We start from the raw sequence: 18,236 nt of genomic DNA on the forward strand, positions 1-18,236 counted from the left end.
TTCTTTCTTACTTGGGTGAATTGCTCAATGCTGCTTTGTCTTATTCCTGTGTGAAAGTACATTTGTCAGCCATTTCTGCCTGTCTGCCCTTGTGCCCCCCTTTGTTCTCCCCATTTGGCTTCTGAACTAGAGGTTGCATTTTTTCTTAAAGTCATCCTTCATATTAAACCTCCCAGGAAAACCAGATGTTCATTGTGTTTCACTGTTGCAGTCATTACACTTGGGTTATCCTGCTGGCAGGCTACCTGCAGTCGGCCTGAATTCCAAAGTCCTGGTCCGGCATCAGTTGCTGTTGCCTCTTCCCTGATATCAGTGCGCCAGGGGTATAAAAGATGCAGCTGACACCATTTTCTTCAGTCTTTCTTGCCGCGCGGTGCCCGAAGCAAAAGCAGTTCGCAAGTGCCGGTCAGCCGACTCCTGAGATTTTCGAAATTGAATTTCAGATCCGAAGTCTTCTATAAAGCTAAGTACCCCGTTGGGGAAACTTTTTTCTCCAGACCGATGTCAGAAAAAGCTAACAATTGTATTTCATGTGGGAAGCAAATACCTCATAAGGATTTTCATTCTTACTGTATTCCTTGCCTAGACCCTGACCACGACGTAGCTAGTTGTCAGTTTTGTGCTAGATTTAACCAACGCACTATTAAGCATCGGTACGATTTTGCTTTTCATGACTTTGGCCGAAGGTTTAACTATATAATGCCGTCGGAACAACCGACGACCGGAATTCATAAAAAGCACAAGGAAAAAGAAAAGGACAGGCATCCGAGGTCCAAAACCAACGACGAAGCCTCTTCTAGTCCAGTCACCAGTTCTCAGTATGGCGCTTTCGCAGCCCCTGACACCCGCTACCGCATAGCTGCAGACCACCTCCGACTCCCACGTGGAGACATCTAGGCCTCTGGATACTCAAGGTATTGGGCCTTTGGAAACTAATCCCTCAGATGGGTCCAGAGCCGCTGAGCAGGCATCGGCTTCTGAGGGTGTTTTCAGACCTACACAACTTTATATCAAGCCAACCTCAGCATCCAAGACAAAGACTAAAACAGTTTTAAAGACAAGGAAACAAGTACTGCACTCTCCAGGACAGATTTCCATGCCTAAGAAACAGATGCTCAAAATGGCTGAAGACCTAATTACTTTGATCAGGGGTTCCCATCCCCCTCCTGATAAGAGGCCTAGGCAAGATACTGAATATGATTCCTCTGATCAGGTTTCCATTTCCTCTGACTCCTCTTCAGAACAGGGATACTCTATTCCTCCCTATGAGGATTCTGATGCTGAAGAATCTATTCCATCAGCTTCTCCTCCTGAGGATTACTCGTTTGGGGAAACCCTGCATACTATGAGGGAGCATTTCCACTGGGAGAGCCAGGATTATTCAGATTCTAAGAAAAGGCTCAGAGACGACTTCTACTACCTCAGCACAGACCTCTTGCTATTCCACCTGTTCTAGACATTGTAGATGATGTATTTTCACAGTCCGGCCTGTCTCCCGACTCTTTACCTCCTGCACCTGTTAAGCCAGACAGATACAACAGGGTTCCAGATTCTCATAAATTTCTATATAAAACCCCTGCTGCTGACCCAGAAACTATTTCCCAGGGTCCCAAAGGGGTCAAGGCTGCTTACTACAAAAAAACCTGTCCCCTCAGATACAGATTCTAGGGCACTGGACAGATGGGGGAAAAAGTTTACACTTCTGCTACCTTGGCTGTAAGGGCTTTAAATTGTCAGTTTCATATGCTTAAATATCAGGAATACTTAATGTCTCTGTTAAAACAGAAAATGTTGACAAATTCTGAATGTTCTGAGAACAAGGAATTGCAGGATTTATTGCATGCAGCTGAACAAGTGGGAAAACATACTTTGCAATGTGGTTATGATTCGCTGGAGACCTCTTGCAGGGCCGCTGTAACAGGTCCTGTTATTAGAAGGCATGCTTGGTTAAAGGAACAGACTCTGCCTGATCATGTTAAAGCAAAATTATTGGATGCTCCATTACAGCATGACACTTTGGTGTTAAGGCAGAAAGGGTGTTGAAGAAAATGGAGGATAAAGCTAAATCTATGCAGACAGTGAAGGATTTCTTACAGGTACAGCCACCCAGATTTAGCAGGAACTGGCCTAAGAATTGGTCCTTTCCCGTGTCAGACAGGCCACAAAGAGGCAGATACAGACGCCCTAGAGGCAGACAACAGCCCCAGGGCTCATACAGGCCCAAGCAATGGGGCGCTTCTACCTCCAAAAGCGGAGAAGACAAATCACAGCCATATAGGAAACAGTCCCAATGACTTCCCTCTGCCAATGCCAAGCATTTGTCTTTTGGCAGCACCCTTAGGGGGAAAGCTAGCACTTTTTTCACAAAATCGGCACACGATCACCCAGGACAAATGGGTCCTAAATATAGTCTCTCAGGGCTACAGGTTTCACTTTCACACCCTTCCAAAGGCAAAAGGTATGCCAAACCTGCCACACAATCAATGGGCAGAGGCACAAAAACAAGTTTCATCTCTCATGGACATGAGGGCCATTCAGCCAGTGCCACAACAAGAGCAGGGACAAGGATTTTACTCCAAGGCTTTTCTTAGTACCAAGAAAGGACAAAGCATGGAGACCAATTCTGGACCTGTCTATTCTAAATACTTTTCTGGACGTTTCAAAATTCAAAAGGTTGACTCTACAACAGCTTCTGCCCATGCTGGGCAAGAAGGCTTGGCTTGCAACTTTGGACCTCAGAGGCATACCTGCATGTCCCAATCAGACAATCTTGCAGAAGATACCTCAGATTCATAGCTGGCTCAATGCACTACCAATTCTCTGCACTGCCCTTTGGCTTATCTACTGTGCCCAGGGTCTTCACAAAATGCCTGGCACCAGTAATTGCATTTTGCAGACAAAGAGGAATTCAAATATATCCCTACTTGGACTGCCTTATTCAAGCAGAGACCAAAGACATTCTACTAAAGCATCTGGAGTTTGTAAAAAGATTACTAATTTGCCTAGGGTGCACAGTAAACGAAAAGAAATCAAAACTAGTTACCCTCTCAAGAGATAATATTCCTGGGTGCAAGCTTAAATACAACTGCCCAGATGGCTTATCTCACACCAGACAAACAAAGGCAACTGACTTCTTACTTCAAAAGCATGGCAACAAAGACCCAGTTATTTGCAAGAAAAATTCTGCAGGCTCTGGGCTACATGGCCTCCTGCATTCTGCTAATTCCATATGCAAGACTGCGTATGAGGAAACTACAATGGTATCTAAAAAGTGTTTGGACTCCATCGCCACAGCCTGGAATCATTAATTTCACTCATTCCCTGCCTGCAACAGGAGTTTCGATGGTGGGCACAGGCCTGTCACCACAACAAGGGACAGCCATTCATTTTACCCACAGCCAGGCAAACACTAACAACAGATGCATCAGATTATGCCTGAGGGGGCCCACATGGCAGGAAAATGTATTCAGGGCACATGACCCCCAAGCCAAAGGCATCTTCACATTAATCAAAAAGAGATGCTAGCTGTACAAAATGCCCTGACAGCCTTCAAGGACCTACTTCATCCAGTACAACTGCTGATAAAGACGGACAACACCACAGTTATGTGGTATATAAACAAGCAGGGGTGCACACATTCCTACCCCCTCTGCAGACAAGCCATGATTTTGTGAAACGCAGCATTGACCTACCAAGTACACCTACAAGCACAATTCCTGCCAGGAAAAACAAATGCTCTGGCAGACGAACTAAGCAGAAACCTCATGGATCCTCACGAGTGGAAACTAGATCTACAAATCTTCAGCATGATAACAAGGAAATGGGGATGCCCAGACATGCATCTTTTTGCCTCCCCTCACATCTGCCAACTTCAGAGATTCTGCACAAGGACTTATCACAAACAAGCGTGGATGCCTTGTCATTCAGCTGGAACAACCTTACAGTATATGCCTTTCCTCCACTGCCTCTCCTCCCCAAGGTGCTCCTAAAGGTCAGACAAGAGAAGCCACAAATTATACTAATTGCCCCAGATTGGCCACGCCAACACTGGTACCCATTCCTAAGGAGCTTGTCCCAAGGCCCAGCCTGGACATTGCCTCAAATTCCACATTTACTGACCCAACAAAACAATCAGCTCCTGCACAGCCAACTCAGAACCCTAAATCTAGCTGCATGGTGGGTAGTGTACCCATTCAGAATACACCTCTCTCTAAAGCGGTTATGGATGTTATTTTGGAGGCCAGGAGGCCCAGGCCAGAAAATCTTATGCAGAAAAATGGAAGAGATTCTGTGCTTGGAACCAGGCACAAGGAATTGACACGCTTGTCCCAAATATACCTCAGATTTTACAATATCTAACTGAGATGCTGGACAAAGGCCTATCCTTCTCATCAATTAAGATCCATGCCTCTACTATTTCAGCTCATTACAATGCAGACCCACCTATTTTTTCACATCCATTGCTTAGGCAGTTCCTCAGGGGGGCCAAAAATATAAGACCTCCAAGGAGAGCACCAATACCTGCATGGGACCTCAATTTTGTCTTGGAAAAACTCACACAGGCTCCTTTCGAGCCAGCCAATACAGCTGAGATAAAATTCATATCGTGGAAAACAGCTCTGCTCCTAGCAATAACTTCAGCAAGAAGAGTCTCCGAGTTACAGGCACTAATGGCTGTGGAACCTTTTATTATCTTCCATCCGGACAGGGTTTCTCTAAGGACAAACCCAACATTTATGCCTAAGGTGGTGTCCAGTGTGGCTCTTAACCAAACCATTCATTTGCCTACTTTTTTCCCAAACCCACAGAATAAAGGGGAGAGACTTCTGCATTCTTTGGACATACACAGACAGCTACGCTTCTACTTGGACAAAACTAAAGCTTTCAGAAAGACTGAGCAACTTTTAGTGTCATATGCTGCAGGATCACAAGGAAAGGCCATCTCAAAGCAAACTATTTCAAAATGGATAGGACATTGCATTCATTTCTGCTATTCACAACATGGCAAGTCGGTGCCTAAGGGCATTAGACCACATTCTACCAGGGCAGCAGCCACCTTAGCAGCCTTCCTCAGAGGAGTACCAACCAAGGATATTTTGGAGGCTGCAACTTGGACTTCAGTGCACACTTTTACTAAGCACTACCACTTACCTCTTTACTCTAAATCCAGAGCAGGCTTTGCCACTGCAGTTCTGCAGGGCCTTATAGCCACTCCTAATTCTATTTAGACACATACGCCCAACCTCAGCTTTGGGATTCAACCCAAGTGTAATGACTGCAACAGTAAAACACGATGAACATAGTACAGTTGTGTACCTACCATAAATGTAGATGTTCGAGTGTATTCACTGTTGCAGTCCAAGTTACCCACCCCCCATCCCCCTTTCTTTGCTGGGACTTCTCTGTACTTCTCTATCCTATACAACCTATGTGGTATGTTTGCTTGTAGATGAAGATAATGTTTATTTTACTGCATGCTTTTATAAGCAATGTTTTTTAGCCTACCCTTTTGGGGGCACCTGACATCTGGGGCAAGAAAAACTGAAGAAAATGGCGTTGGCTGCATCTTGTATACCGCTGGCGCACTGATGTCAGGGAAGAGGTGACAGCAACCAACGCCGGACCAGGACTTTGGAATTCAGTCCGACTGCGGGTAGCCTGCCAGCAGGATAACCCAAGTGTAATGACTGCAACAGTGAATACACTCGAATATCTACATTTATGGTAGGTATACAACTGTACTTTCCTCTGAGATTTAAATTTTGTTCTGGAAAAGCTGTCTCTGGCTCTCTGAGCCTGCGGCCACAGCTTCTTTGAAACACTGTACTTGGAAATCTGTTCTGTTACCAAGCTAGTATCTGAGATTCAAGCCTTGAAGGCTTCTCCACCCTTTCTAATTTTCCATAAGGACAGGGTATGTCTGCATACCAACCCTTCCTTTATGCCCAAGGTTGTGAATGAGTTGTCCTTTAACCAATTTATTCATTTGCCCATCTTTTTTCCCACCTTGGATGTAATAGACAACAAGATTTTATTTAGATAAGACTAAGGCTATCATAAAGTATGATCAGCTTTTTTGTTGCTTTCATCCCAGGGCTGTGAGATTGCCAGTATCCAAGCAGACTATTTCTTCTTGGATTTCTACTATTTCTTTCTGTTATGTTTTTTTTTGGGAGGAGCATCTATTTTCATGTTGTGGTTCATTCTACTAGGGCTATGGCTTCTTCTGGTGCTTTCTTTAAGGGTTTGGATACTAACTCCATTCTAGATGTAGCTACTTGGACCTCTGTACATACCTTCACCAAACAAGTTGTGTGGCATTTCCAGATCTAGGGATGGTTTTGCTAGAACCATTCTTCATGGCTTTCTAGAGAGCTCTTCTGGTCCTTCCCCCTCCCAGATTTCCTCCTGAGCTTTGATACTCTCCCTCATGTAAAAAGTACTGCAACATTAGAATAGAAGGACTTAGAATAGTTGTGTAAAATCTTACCATAACAATAGATGTCCTTCTCTTCTATGTTGCAGTATTGTATCCCTCCCTCCTTCCCCCTGGTGCTTGCTCTCTTATTGGATGTTTTGCTTAAACCTCCCTGTACTGGCATTCCTCTTGGGGCATTCAGTTCTGAGGATTATACGTTCGGACATCCCTTTTATGGCCAACATTTGTCTGAGCCATACATGCGACATGCTATGTACTCGTAGTATCTATAAGCTTTTGCATACTGGCTGGATGTCGAGGTGCCCTTGTGAGGGAATCCCTAATGTAAAGAATACTGCAACATAAGAGAGAAGGACATCTATGGTTATGGTAAGATTTGACACAACTATTCTTTCACAAGATATAATTTGTTTTGGGTATGCTTTTATACTTTTGTTTTCCTTAAAAAGTCTCTGGATTCTTTGCAAACGACATAAGGTGTAACTTCCTACTTCACTAAGTTATTGTTTTATTTTTCCAGTTTTTGGAGTATAACAAAATGCCAGAAGAAACTGCAGCAGCAGCAGCGGATGGTGGTGATGTGGAGGACTTGGTAATTTTATTTTAGTCATTTCTTTAAATTACAGTTGTGATATCCTACAAACTCTTGTTAATTCTTTATTGTGATGCTTTTTGTTCACTTTCTGTTTTTAATTTATTTGTTTATAAGTGTGTAGAATTTGACAAGAAATAACCACCTCATGGGTGGATTGATCATGTTATTTGGTAATGTATACACTGGCTGGATTTCATCAATATGTTACATATTGTAAAGTGCAGACTTACAGTAGAAATGGCAACACACAGGCAGGTGCAGGCTAGCACCAGTTTGTCATCCCATGTTGCAGTCCTGTGCAGTGAGCCCAAATATAGAACAGACAGTAATGACTTCATAATGACATGCAGATTAATCTAATTAGTTAATGTATAAAAGATGACCATAGTCGTGATGTGTAGATGTTCAACAAAAGCACTACCTTACTGGCATTCGGGTAGTAGTGCCCTACCACCCTCCTCTGGCAGTCAACTAATGCTCAGAGACCATCCCACTGCTAGTCTGAGGGTGTGATGGACCAGTCACATGACAGTATAGGGACAGTCTCAAAAACCAGCAGACAGGACCCATCCACTTTGCTAGTGCCCTAATAAAAGAAGGTTCTCTTGGAAGACTGCTCCTTACTCTGATCAATTCACCTGCTGAGCTCAGGTAAGAAGCCCTTTTGAGTTTTTATTTTCTTCGTCTACCTTTTTTTTCCTCACTGCTTGAATATTGTATTCTGCTGCTTTGACTGTTTTTTTTTTTTCTGATTAGAAAACTGCATGCTCTTGGGCGTTTACTTCACCTGTTGTGTAAGACTTATACAATTTGTTATAAGGTTCATTTGAAAGTTTTGACAGGAAACCTTGCTGATTTTGCAGCTTTTTTTTTTTTTTTTTTTTTGAGGTTATAATTACTTGGGGTGATTGACCAGGTTTATAGCACATTTTTTTGTGTTTAAGTCAAGATTTTCCCACGTTTTGTATATTAAACCTTTCCAGCTGGAATTTTTCATATGTTTATGCTTTTTTCTTGTGTAAGGCTGTTTTATACTGTTTCTAATCATTTGTTACCGAAACTATCTTATTTTGTGCTTAACTACACTCTTTTTATTCAGTGTTCTCGTTAGAATAGTATCCCTACAGAAATAGACACCAGATTGCTACTTAGAGGGAGAGTAGTGGAATGTGTCCATTTTTTACTGGGCTGACCATGCAGCCATTATTTGGTATTGCTCTGGCTAGTTTTCTTACCTCCTGTTTTGATGGATACAGATACAGCTCCTTCTCCCCCCACCATCTACCCCTTGTGCACCTAAAAAAACACAAAAGTAAATCGAAAAATATACCTCTACCTACAGCTTGTGACTGCATATTAGCTTTGTGCAGGCTATTGGACCACTCCCCTTCTTTTGCCTGCATGTCCCCTGGTGTGATGTTAGTACCATAATTAGGTGAGATATGAGGTTCAGACACATCATCCTGAACTGTACCATTGCTTTTTTCAGATATGGGAGAAACAAACTCTTTAGATGCAGAGGAAGTCAGGGATGCAGAATCTGTTGCTAATGTTGATGCATCTCTCTCCCCTGTAGTCTCCCACTAGTGTAGTGTGTCCAAAAAAAGATAGAACACCCACCACGTTGCAGAGCAGGAGTCTCTGTGTTTTCACCTGACACCATAAACACCAGGAAAAGTGCTGGAAAATGGATAGCATGTAATGGGACTAATTCCCAGGAGGCGAAAAGCCGAGGTACCAGAATAAAGTTTGTTGCTAATTTAAATCCTTTGGTGCTGGTGGATGCTGTATTGCATCCCTTTTGTGGTGTTTATGGTGTTTTGTTGTTCAGAGGTAGAGTGTTTATCATGTATACTGATTCTGCTTTGGCTTCGTCGGGGACCTCTACCTAGCCTGGGACATCTGAAAGAATGCTTTTTGATGACTTTCTGTGTTAGAGGAAATTGAAATTGTCTTCCAGAGACCCTTGGCTTTCTACGACTGAGGATGGTATTGCAGAGAAGTTTGACCAGCTGGAGCCTTTGATGACTAAGGAGGTGACTGTTTTGTATGATTCTAAACTGTTGGAAAAAAGTGTCATTGAACATTACACTGAGAGGCTTGCGCATAGACCACTTGCCTGCCAGTGGACTTTACAGAAGAAGAAGGTGATTTGCTTATTGAATGGAGACAGGCAGCTTTAGGCTGTGTACACTTAATTGGCTCCGTATCCTGATAAAACGCAATGCTAAGATTATAGAAAGGCTGCAGGGTGAGATTACGGAGCTTCAGAAAGCTTTAATAAGTGAAGTTCCTGACATAAATTACAGGGACATGATTAGTGGAATTAAAAACAAGGTGCAGAAAGTTGAAAATAGTGTTTTGTAAAGTAAAATAAAGAAACTGATTATGGGTATGAGATTTTGATACCAACATGGTATATTCCTGGCAACGCAAAGTATGCTTCAGTAGGTCAAGGGTTAGAGGCGGTGCTTCCGGGTCTAGAGACATGCAGGATTCATTTTTTTCATCTGTTGAGACTAATCTAAGCAAGAAAAGTGTGTCTTTTGAAGAAATACAGACTGGAGAAACCCTGAACTCTCAAAAAATACTCAAAGACAACACAGTCTCCCCAGCAAGGTCAAATTCGGTCCAGGAGGAATCTTGGGAGGTACAACAAGTAGTAAGACATTCTGACAGCCCTGATAACCTTAGTATTTGTTTTTGTTGTTCTAACACTGCTATCTCACTTGAATGTAGAACTGAACAGTTACGAATCATAAATTTGTCGGATTTGCGCATTTCTAAGTATGCAGAAGAAGTACTTTTAAAAGGGGCAAAATTTGTCCCTAGTAGAATACCTTGTTTAGCCGATCTTATTCTGGATGTTAAGAGATTCTTTCGGAAATTGTATTTAAGTGTTTTTTCATAATTATAATTGTGTGTGTACAAAAAATGATTCACGGGGTGATGAATATTTGTTGAATCTCAGTTTACATGAAACTGATATGTTTTTTGGATTGGTGGGGGGATGGGGACAATGATGTTTATGATGAACTTTCATGTGATTCAGCTTGTGATGAACAAACTGTGGGTTTCTGCACTAGTTATGGTCGTTTATCTGTTCCTGTTTTGCCTTCCAGTAGTGTTTTCATGCCACCAAGAAGCTCTCATACTATATATATGTTTGAAAGCATGATCTGCAAAATGGTGGAATGTGAGTTTGGATCTTTTTTGAGACAAAGTAAAGAATATAATTTTAACAAAAAAATCAGTGGACAGATTTGCAGACCGTACGTCAGGATTTAAATGAGGTTGTGTTTAAAGAGACTGACAAGAGAGGTAACTGGGTCATCATGAATAGAAATCATTATGGTAATATGGTTAGTGAACTATTGTTTGAATTGAGGCAGGTAACTGTAAAAAAAACGTTGTAGTAACCCCGTTAAACAGTTTAATTCAGAATTGAGTGAACTGTTGGAGAGAGGGGGGAAAGACTTGGTTTCCTGGGGAATAATGATGTGAAAAAGATAATCATTAAGGAACCCAGGGAACCCAAACTCTATGCCATTCCAAAAGTTCATAAAAGTTTAGCTAACCCTCCAGGTAGACCCATAGTCTCAGGAATAGGCTCTTACTTAGAACATGTAGGTTTGTTCCTGGACTTCCACTTCAAAAAATATTTGTTGAAGATTCCATCTCACATAAAGAATTCAAGTGAACTATGTGAATGAAAGTTTATGTAAAATGGAGTGAAAGGATGATTATTTTTGGGCAATGGTGGATGTTAATGCACCATATACCAACACTGAAACCAGGTTGGTGTTGGAAGCTATTGCTAGAATTATGGGAGAAGGACCCCGTACTTCTTTTTTTGCTGTCCATTTTGGAGCTTTGTTTGAATCATAATTATTTTAAATGGAAGAACCAATTTTTCTTGCAGATGAGAGGGACAGCAATGGGGGCAGCTTATGCCCCCACATATGCTGTCATCTATATGGGTGTCTTTGAAAAACAGTTCATGCATTTGAATGATTATTTCGTCAGGAATGTAATGTACTATAAAAGGTATATTGATGATTTAATTTTCATGTGCAGAGGTAATCAGTGAGAGTTTTTGAGATTTATAGTGGAAATTAATGACAATTTTCAAGGTTTAAAATTCATGTCTAATTGAAGTCCACGCAGTATAGTGTTTTTGGATGTGGAATTTTATGTGGACAATGATAATAGGGTCCAACATAGACCCTATAGGAAGCCCACTTTAGTTAATAGCTTCCTTCATGCTGACAGCATGTATTCCCCCCATTTAATACATTCTTTGCCTTATGAATTCAGGAGAATTTATCACAACACATCAGATAAGAGGTTGAGGGATGTGTATTTGGATCAGTTATATGACAGATTGATTTCACGTGGGTATTCAGAATGTACTCTTTTGTAGGCTAGAAACAAGGTTCTGAGGTGTAATGGCAGAACTGGAATAAGAACCATTATGGGACACATGGTTAGAACAAAGTTTGAAGATGGAAATGAGAAATTATTTTTTGTTACTAGATTCTCTCCCTTTTCCAGGACTTTGGAAAATATAATAAGACATTTGTGGTATGTGATATGTGATGATATTTCTATTAGACATCTTTTTCCTAAACATATCACTTTCTCATATGGTAGATATAGTAATTTGAAGGATTTATTGAGTGGGGAGGGCATTAGAGTGAATTCACAAGGTACAGTGGGGATGCATATTTGTGGTAATTTTTCAGTGTGTAGCAGAGTCAAGAACCTGGATGGTAATATAATTAATGGTAGAAGGTGCAGAGCTACACAATGTTTTAATTGCAATTCCTTTGGAGTAATATGTATTACTGGGTGTGATTGTAGAAAAAACAGTTGGTATATTGGGCAAACAAAGAGAAAAGTCAAGGTGCGTATAATGGAACATCTGCAGGATATAAGGAGATGAAATATGGGTAGTCCGGTAGCCAGTCATTTTATTTCTGCACATGGGGGAGTGGCAAAAAGTTTATTCTTTAGTGTCTTAGCACAGCCAAATGTCATAAATGGTGGGAATTTCAAAAGGGAACTTAAGTTAAAATGTAGGATGATCAGAAATTATAGAACATTGTTTCCTAGCGGAATGTAGATAGTAATATAACTTTATAAATAGTAATAATTCTTTCATTCATTAATATTTAACAAAATTATGGATATAAATGATTAAAATAACACACAATGACTTGTGCATAAAAACATTTAATTATGGAAGTTTATCAAATTTTATATGATCATAATAGAGGTTTGCATGGTATTATGTGTATATATTTTGTGTGTTTTTCATGAAATCATATTTACATTCATATATAATGGTAATTTTTGTTGTTATACCTTTAAATGTGTAAAATATTTAATTAATGGCATTTCATTGGTCAGTTTGAAATACTGGTTGTATAAATTGAATAGCATGTGATGGAACTAATTATTCCCAGAAGGCAAAAAGCCAAGGTACCAGAATAAAGTTTGTTGCTGATTTACGTACTTTGGTGTTGGTGGTCCCTATATTGCAGACTTTTTCCTGGTGTTTATGGTGTTTTGTGGTCCAGAGGTAGAGCAATGTTTATTATGTGTGTCCACCTGAGCTGGTGGCTATGGCTAGATTCATTATTTAGGCTGTTAATGGGTGCAAACCCAGGTTATAAGTAATGCTGGTGCTTCCACCCCCTTTCAACCAGCCAGGGATCCTGATTTTGAAAAGGATCCAGAATCTGGGGTTTCAGAATTATCATAATGTGATCAGTCAGTTTCCTCTGAGGGTGAAAGGTACATAAACCCAGACAGATGCTGGCTAGATTTAGGGATGTATGAAATTGGGAGAAATCTTTCAATGCCCCAGAGATCAGCATTGTGTATGTTCTTTTGGTGAATGGTGCCCTGGACATAGCAACCTTCACCCCATTGTTCCCAACATTAAAAAATGCTTTTAAGAAAGCTTGCAATTCTTCTCTACTGAGCAAATCTCTTTCTAAAAAAGTTTTTAAGAAATTCAGTGTGTGCTTGGGATTCATGCCCCCCTTATCTCTGGACCCTACTTCAGTGACCCTAGCGATCTCTGATAAAAAGATGGTCTTCATCAAACTTAGTCCTCGTGATAAACTAGACAAATTGCTAAAATCTAAGGGAAAGAAGCTGCACAGTCAAGCGTGGTTGCTTTAATATGTTTAATAACCAGTGTTTTATGGGGAAGTTATTGTTGAGATGTATGTGTAGTTTAGATGAGCTCATTACATGGTTACTGCAAAGCAGAAAGACTATGTGAAAGAGATTGTATTGTGTCTGAAGTGTTTAAACGTACTTTAAAGAGACCCTTGGAGAGTGGCTGATACTGTTTCTAGAAGTGCAGCAACATCAGTCGTGGTAAGGGTGTGTGATGGCTTGCATAACTAAAACTTTTCTCATGAGTTAAAATGAGACTTTGAATGCTGTGCTCAATGCTGATTGTGTTTGGTACAGCATTTAATCAGATCCTTAAACACTGGGATGACGGAGGTAAATGGATCCAAAGGGTGTCTGGAATGCTTCGTATTCCCAAGTTTTCCTCTAAGAAGCAAGATAACTTTTGCAGGCCCAAGAAACAGAAGTTCCAAACAAACAAAAAACAAGCCACCAAAGGAAATGTCAGGACAAGAACTCTGCCAAAACCTAACAAGTGAGAATCCTTTCCCAAAAAGGGTGACTCACCTCCCAGTCTATGACTGTGTCGAGGCTCAGCTCCTGTCATTCCCAAGTTCCCATTCATGTTCCCAATAACAAAATTTAGCTCTCAACAAGGTGACCAGGCTGTCAGTGTATTCCAATAAATGGGTGCTCAGCATTGCTGGCAAACATTACTGATGGCAGTGGCAAGAACATCCACCTCCATTTAGGGTGGTTCCCCCTCATCTGCTGGACCAAATTTCCCCTATACTCCAGCACATGCTGGATGAAGGCGTCATATGGCCAGTCCCTTCTTCAGATAGAGTGAAAGGTTTGTACTGTAGAATTTTCCTGCTCCCCATAAAAGAGCTGCCTTGGAGACCAGTGTTGGACCTATGTATTCTGAGTACATTTCTCAAAGTCCCCAAATCCCAGATTCTCACCCAGCCGATAGTTCTTCCTCTTCTGCCGGGCTACTGTTTTGTGGTGTTCTTGGACTTGGATGCATTTAATCATATCGCCATTGCTTACCACTTCAGGAAATCTGTGAAATTTCTGTTTGGTTCACACTGTCAGTTCTCTGTATTGCCCTTTGGGCTATGTACTACACGTCAAGTGTTTGCAAAATGCCTTGTCCACTACCAGACTCTTGACATTCACATATTTCCTTACTTGGACAACTTGCTGATCTGTCTAGAATCTGTATCCAGGTGTTTTGAATTGCTAGATAAGGTTTCAACCATATTCTCTCATCTGTAGTTCAAGTTGAACAATCAGAAGTTGTGCCTGCCACCCTCACAAAGACTCATTTTCCTGGGATGCTTAATCAAGACCGACCAAAAACAAGGTGGGACATCACCATGGCAAAAGAATTCCTAAAAATTATTGGACTGGTGGCGTCCATGATTCACATGATACCACTGACCTGTCTCCACATGAGGAAAATTCAATGGTATGTACAAAATTGTTGGACCCAGCACCTACATTTCCTGGAATCCAAGTTGCCAGTGCTGCTCTTCATCAGACGAGAGTTACAGTGGTAGAGAACACAGTTGGGTATCATTCTAACACTTTCCTTCTTCCCACCTGTTCCATCACAATCTGTGTAAACAGATTCATCCAACTTCACTTGGGAAACTGTGTAAGTGTGGGAATGCAAGTGAGTCCCAAGGATGCATAGAAGCACATCAGTAACAAGGAAATGTTGGTGGTGATACACACCTTGAGCACTTATGGACTCTGGGTCCTCTTTTTTTTGGTTATGGGCAAACACCTCAGTGATGCGGTACCTCAACAAACAAGGGGAGGTACAAGGTCAAATCCTGTATACTAGTTGTCAGTGATGGCCTGGGATCTGGCTTTAGAGAAATCTGTGACTCTTCAGGAATCGTACATCCCATCAGAGCAAAAGTTGTGGTAGATGGATTAAGCATGTCCTGGGCAGCCCCACATGGGTGGCATCTCAAGACGTTTGTGTTCATGATCTAGTCTAGATGTGGGGAACACCTCAAATAGATCTCTTCATCTCCTTTCAAAACAGATAAAGGGAGAAACTCTGTTCCGGACATCCTTGCAAGCATGCTTGGAGGACAGATACATTCTTGCTACCTTGGACTGGAATATTCCTGTATGCGTTTTCACCCTTTTCACTGATCCACAAGGGTACTTATAAAGATTCAGAGAGAAATGCTAAAGATCATTGTGGTGACGCCCTTTTGGCTCAGACAGTCTTGGTTATTCCTTATAATGATATTGGCCAAGGGCAATCACCGCAGATTTCCTCACAGTTTGTATTTGCTCAGAGAGTTTCAGGGATGACTGGTGCACCTCAGTTTAGAGCAACTACAACTAACAGCCTGGATGATTCAGTCTTGTCTCTGTTTAGCAACTTGTGAATTGAGGATGTGCAACAGGTGTTGAAAGTGGCCTACTAGAAAATCTTGTGTTTACAAATGGATGTAACACACCTGTTCTAAGTGATGCCTAAGTGCGAACAGAGGGGGTCTTGAGGTTAACATTCTCTGGACTTGACTGCAATTAGGGGTACAGAGAATAGGCAAGAGGGAGCTGGAATTTACTGGAGAAAACTGGCAAAGGAACCAAGGTATTGGGAGCAAATAATTAGAGAAGGAAGGGTAATAGAATGGGAAGAGGCCAAGAATTCATTTGGACTGCAGGTTAGAGATTGCCTTCCCTATCAAGGATTGATATCAGAATATAGACAAAGAGAAAGAAATGGGGAGTCCTAAGTGAAAGACCAGCACTGGTTACATTTTTAGAATCTAGAACAGAAGCTTCTGTTAATAAAGCATATAAAATATTGCATGATAACTGTAGAAATGAATTAGAGGAGATTTGAAAGGATTGGGAAGAAAGGTTAGTAGTAGTTCACAGAGAAACAATGGGGAGATATATATGTATGGCTCCAATGATGCAACAATGTCTAGAAGATTTAGGATCTTTGCTTGGAAGTGTTTTACCCAAACTCCAAACAAGTTTTCCTCAGGTAGATAGCAAACCTTGGAGATCTGATGAGGAAAAAATAGGTAATTGGGAACATATTTTTCAGGAGTGTAATGAGTTTGCAGACTTTAAAAATTCCCTGCAACTACTCTATCAGAAATACTGAGTGAGCAAATTGGTGTAAATAAGGAAGTTGTTTTTTGAGCTGTAATACAGAATCAGAATTGCCTAGACATTGTAAGGTCTTGCTAAGATTGTGTTGGCTACTGAAAAAGCATTTAGTAGAAAATGTAAATCAAAGTCTAAACCAACTGTACTAGAAGTAGATAAAAAAATTTAACTGGGATCTTTAGAAAAGGGAAGTAGCAAATTACATAGAAAAATGGGAATTGTAGGACCAATGAATGCAGGATAATGTTTTGGAGTAGGAATAAGGTTTAAGGGAAGGCAGGAAATGAATGAGCTTTATAACGTTTGATTGACAGTGACTGGGTAGATCGTAAGTGATGTGCAATGTTTGCAATTGAAAATATGTCAGTATGGTTTTGTTTTCGTTTATATAAATGTACGATTGCCTGGGTAATAAGTGATAATTTAATAAAGATGTTTCTTGTTTAAAAAAAGAAATCCCTCTGGACTTGAAATATTGTGTGAGCTACTTAAGGATGGCTTATCGTATGCATTCATTAAAGTACATTAACGACCATCTCAGCTTGTCTACCAGTGGATCTACCCTCTTTCTTCTTTTATTTTGATTAAAACAGTTCATGAAAGGAGTATTGCATATCAGACTCCTTGCAAGCAAAGGTGTGGGATTTCATCTGTGTATGGGAAAAATTGACCTTCCCACCTTTCAAACTGGCAGCTCAAGCTGATCTGAAGTTCTTAACATGTAAAGCTGATTCTCTAATTGTTCTGACATCTGCAAGACTAAACTCTCATCTGAAATCTCTCATGATGGGGACAGCCTTACCTGATTTTCCATAGGGACAGGGGTTGTGCTACATACTAACCCCTCTGTCAAGCCTAAAGTGGTCTCAGAATTCACTCTCAATCTGTTAACCTCCATGTGTTCTTCCCAGAACCTAAGTGTAAGGGAGAGAAGATGCTTCATATCTTGGATATACACCAGCAGTTCAGGTGCTAACTTGACAGAATGGAACCCTGCAGTTGTTTGTCCTCTGGTATTGTGCTTTTACACCCATTATGGCAAGGAAAAGCATTCCACCAGGGCCTTTGCTTCTTTATTGGCATATTAGAAAAGGAATGGACTGTAGAAATATTTCTAGAGGCACAACTTGGTCCACTGTCAATACCTTTATGAAGAACTACAAGGTGGATGCCTTTTCTAGGGCCAGAGCAGGCTACACTAGGACCATTCTCCATGCGATCCTGCACCCTTATCCTTCTTCCTCCCAGGTTGGATGAGCTTTGGGAATCCACCCGAATGCCAGTAAGGCAGTGTGTTTGTTGAACATAGTACAGTTGTGTAAGTTCTACATACCTTTAACAGTAGATGTATATGGAAACCTTGCCGTAGTGGCAGTACCCACCCACCATCCCCCTTTTTGGATTTACATGGTTTGGTGTTTGAGTTATGGTGGAGTGCTGCTCTCTGGCCTTTTTCTGTCTGTCTCTCCATGGCTTTTGGTATTGGAACAGCAGGTGTTTGCAAAGCTTATGTTTCCATCTTCTCTTCCTGATGGACCTCAAAGCTCTCAATAAAATCTGGTATAAATTCAGAACTAATAAGGGACAGTCGGGGACAATTTTGAAATATTAATACTGTTAACCTGAGACATTGATAAAACAACAGAATGTGAATTAATATACATTTTCTGAAGTAAAAGCAGTCTGCATCTCTAATTATTGTCATTATATGTTAAATGTAATTCACCACCTTCTGTCCAAAACAGACCAGTTTTAGGAAGGATTAAGAGGTTTAAAGCTAAAATTTGAGTCAAAATCAGGAATGTCCCTGAAAAAAAGGGACAGTTGAGTGGACCCTAAAAGACTGAAAGTGCCCTCTCTCTGGGTTTGTAAGGTAGTCCCTGTACTCTCTGGTGA

The 18,236-nt window shown here is 41.0% G+C and overlaps 1 protein-coding gene across 3 annotated transcripts in view; it reads left to right on the top strand.

Annotated features, from left to right (window-relative positions):
* XRCC5 (X-ray repair cross complementing 5) overlaps positions 1-18,236 on the top strand; it is a 2,194,257-nt gene that overhangs the window by 1,973,745 nt on the left and 202,276 nt on the right. For all 3 annotated transcript variants that reach the window (XM_044060671.1, XM_044060672.1, XM_044060673.1), the window contains one exon: positions 6,960-7,031. In XM_044060671.1, the coding sequence (XP_043916606.1) occupies positions 6,960-7,031 (72 nt within the window). The remainder of the gene's footprint in view (positions 1-6,959; positions 7,032-18,236) is intronic.

This window comes from Protopterus annectens, chromosome 2.part0, assembly GCF_019279795.1.
Source record: "Protopterus annectens isolate FY-2018-M chromosome 2.part0, PAN1.0, whole genome shotgun sequence".
In the NCBI taxonomy this organism is placed as follows: Eukaryota; Metazoa; Chordata; order Ceratodontiformes; family Protopteridae; genus Protopterus; species Protopterus annectens.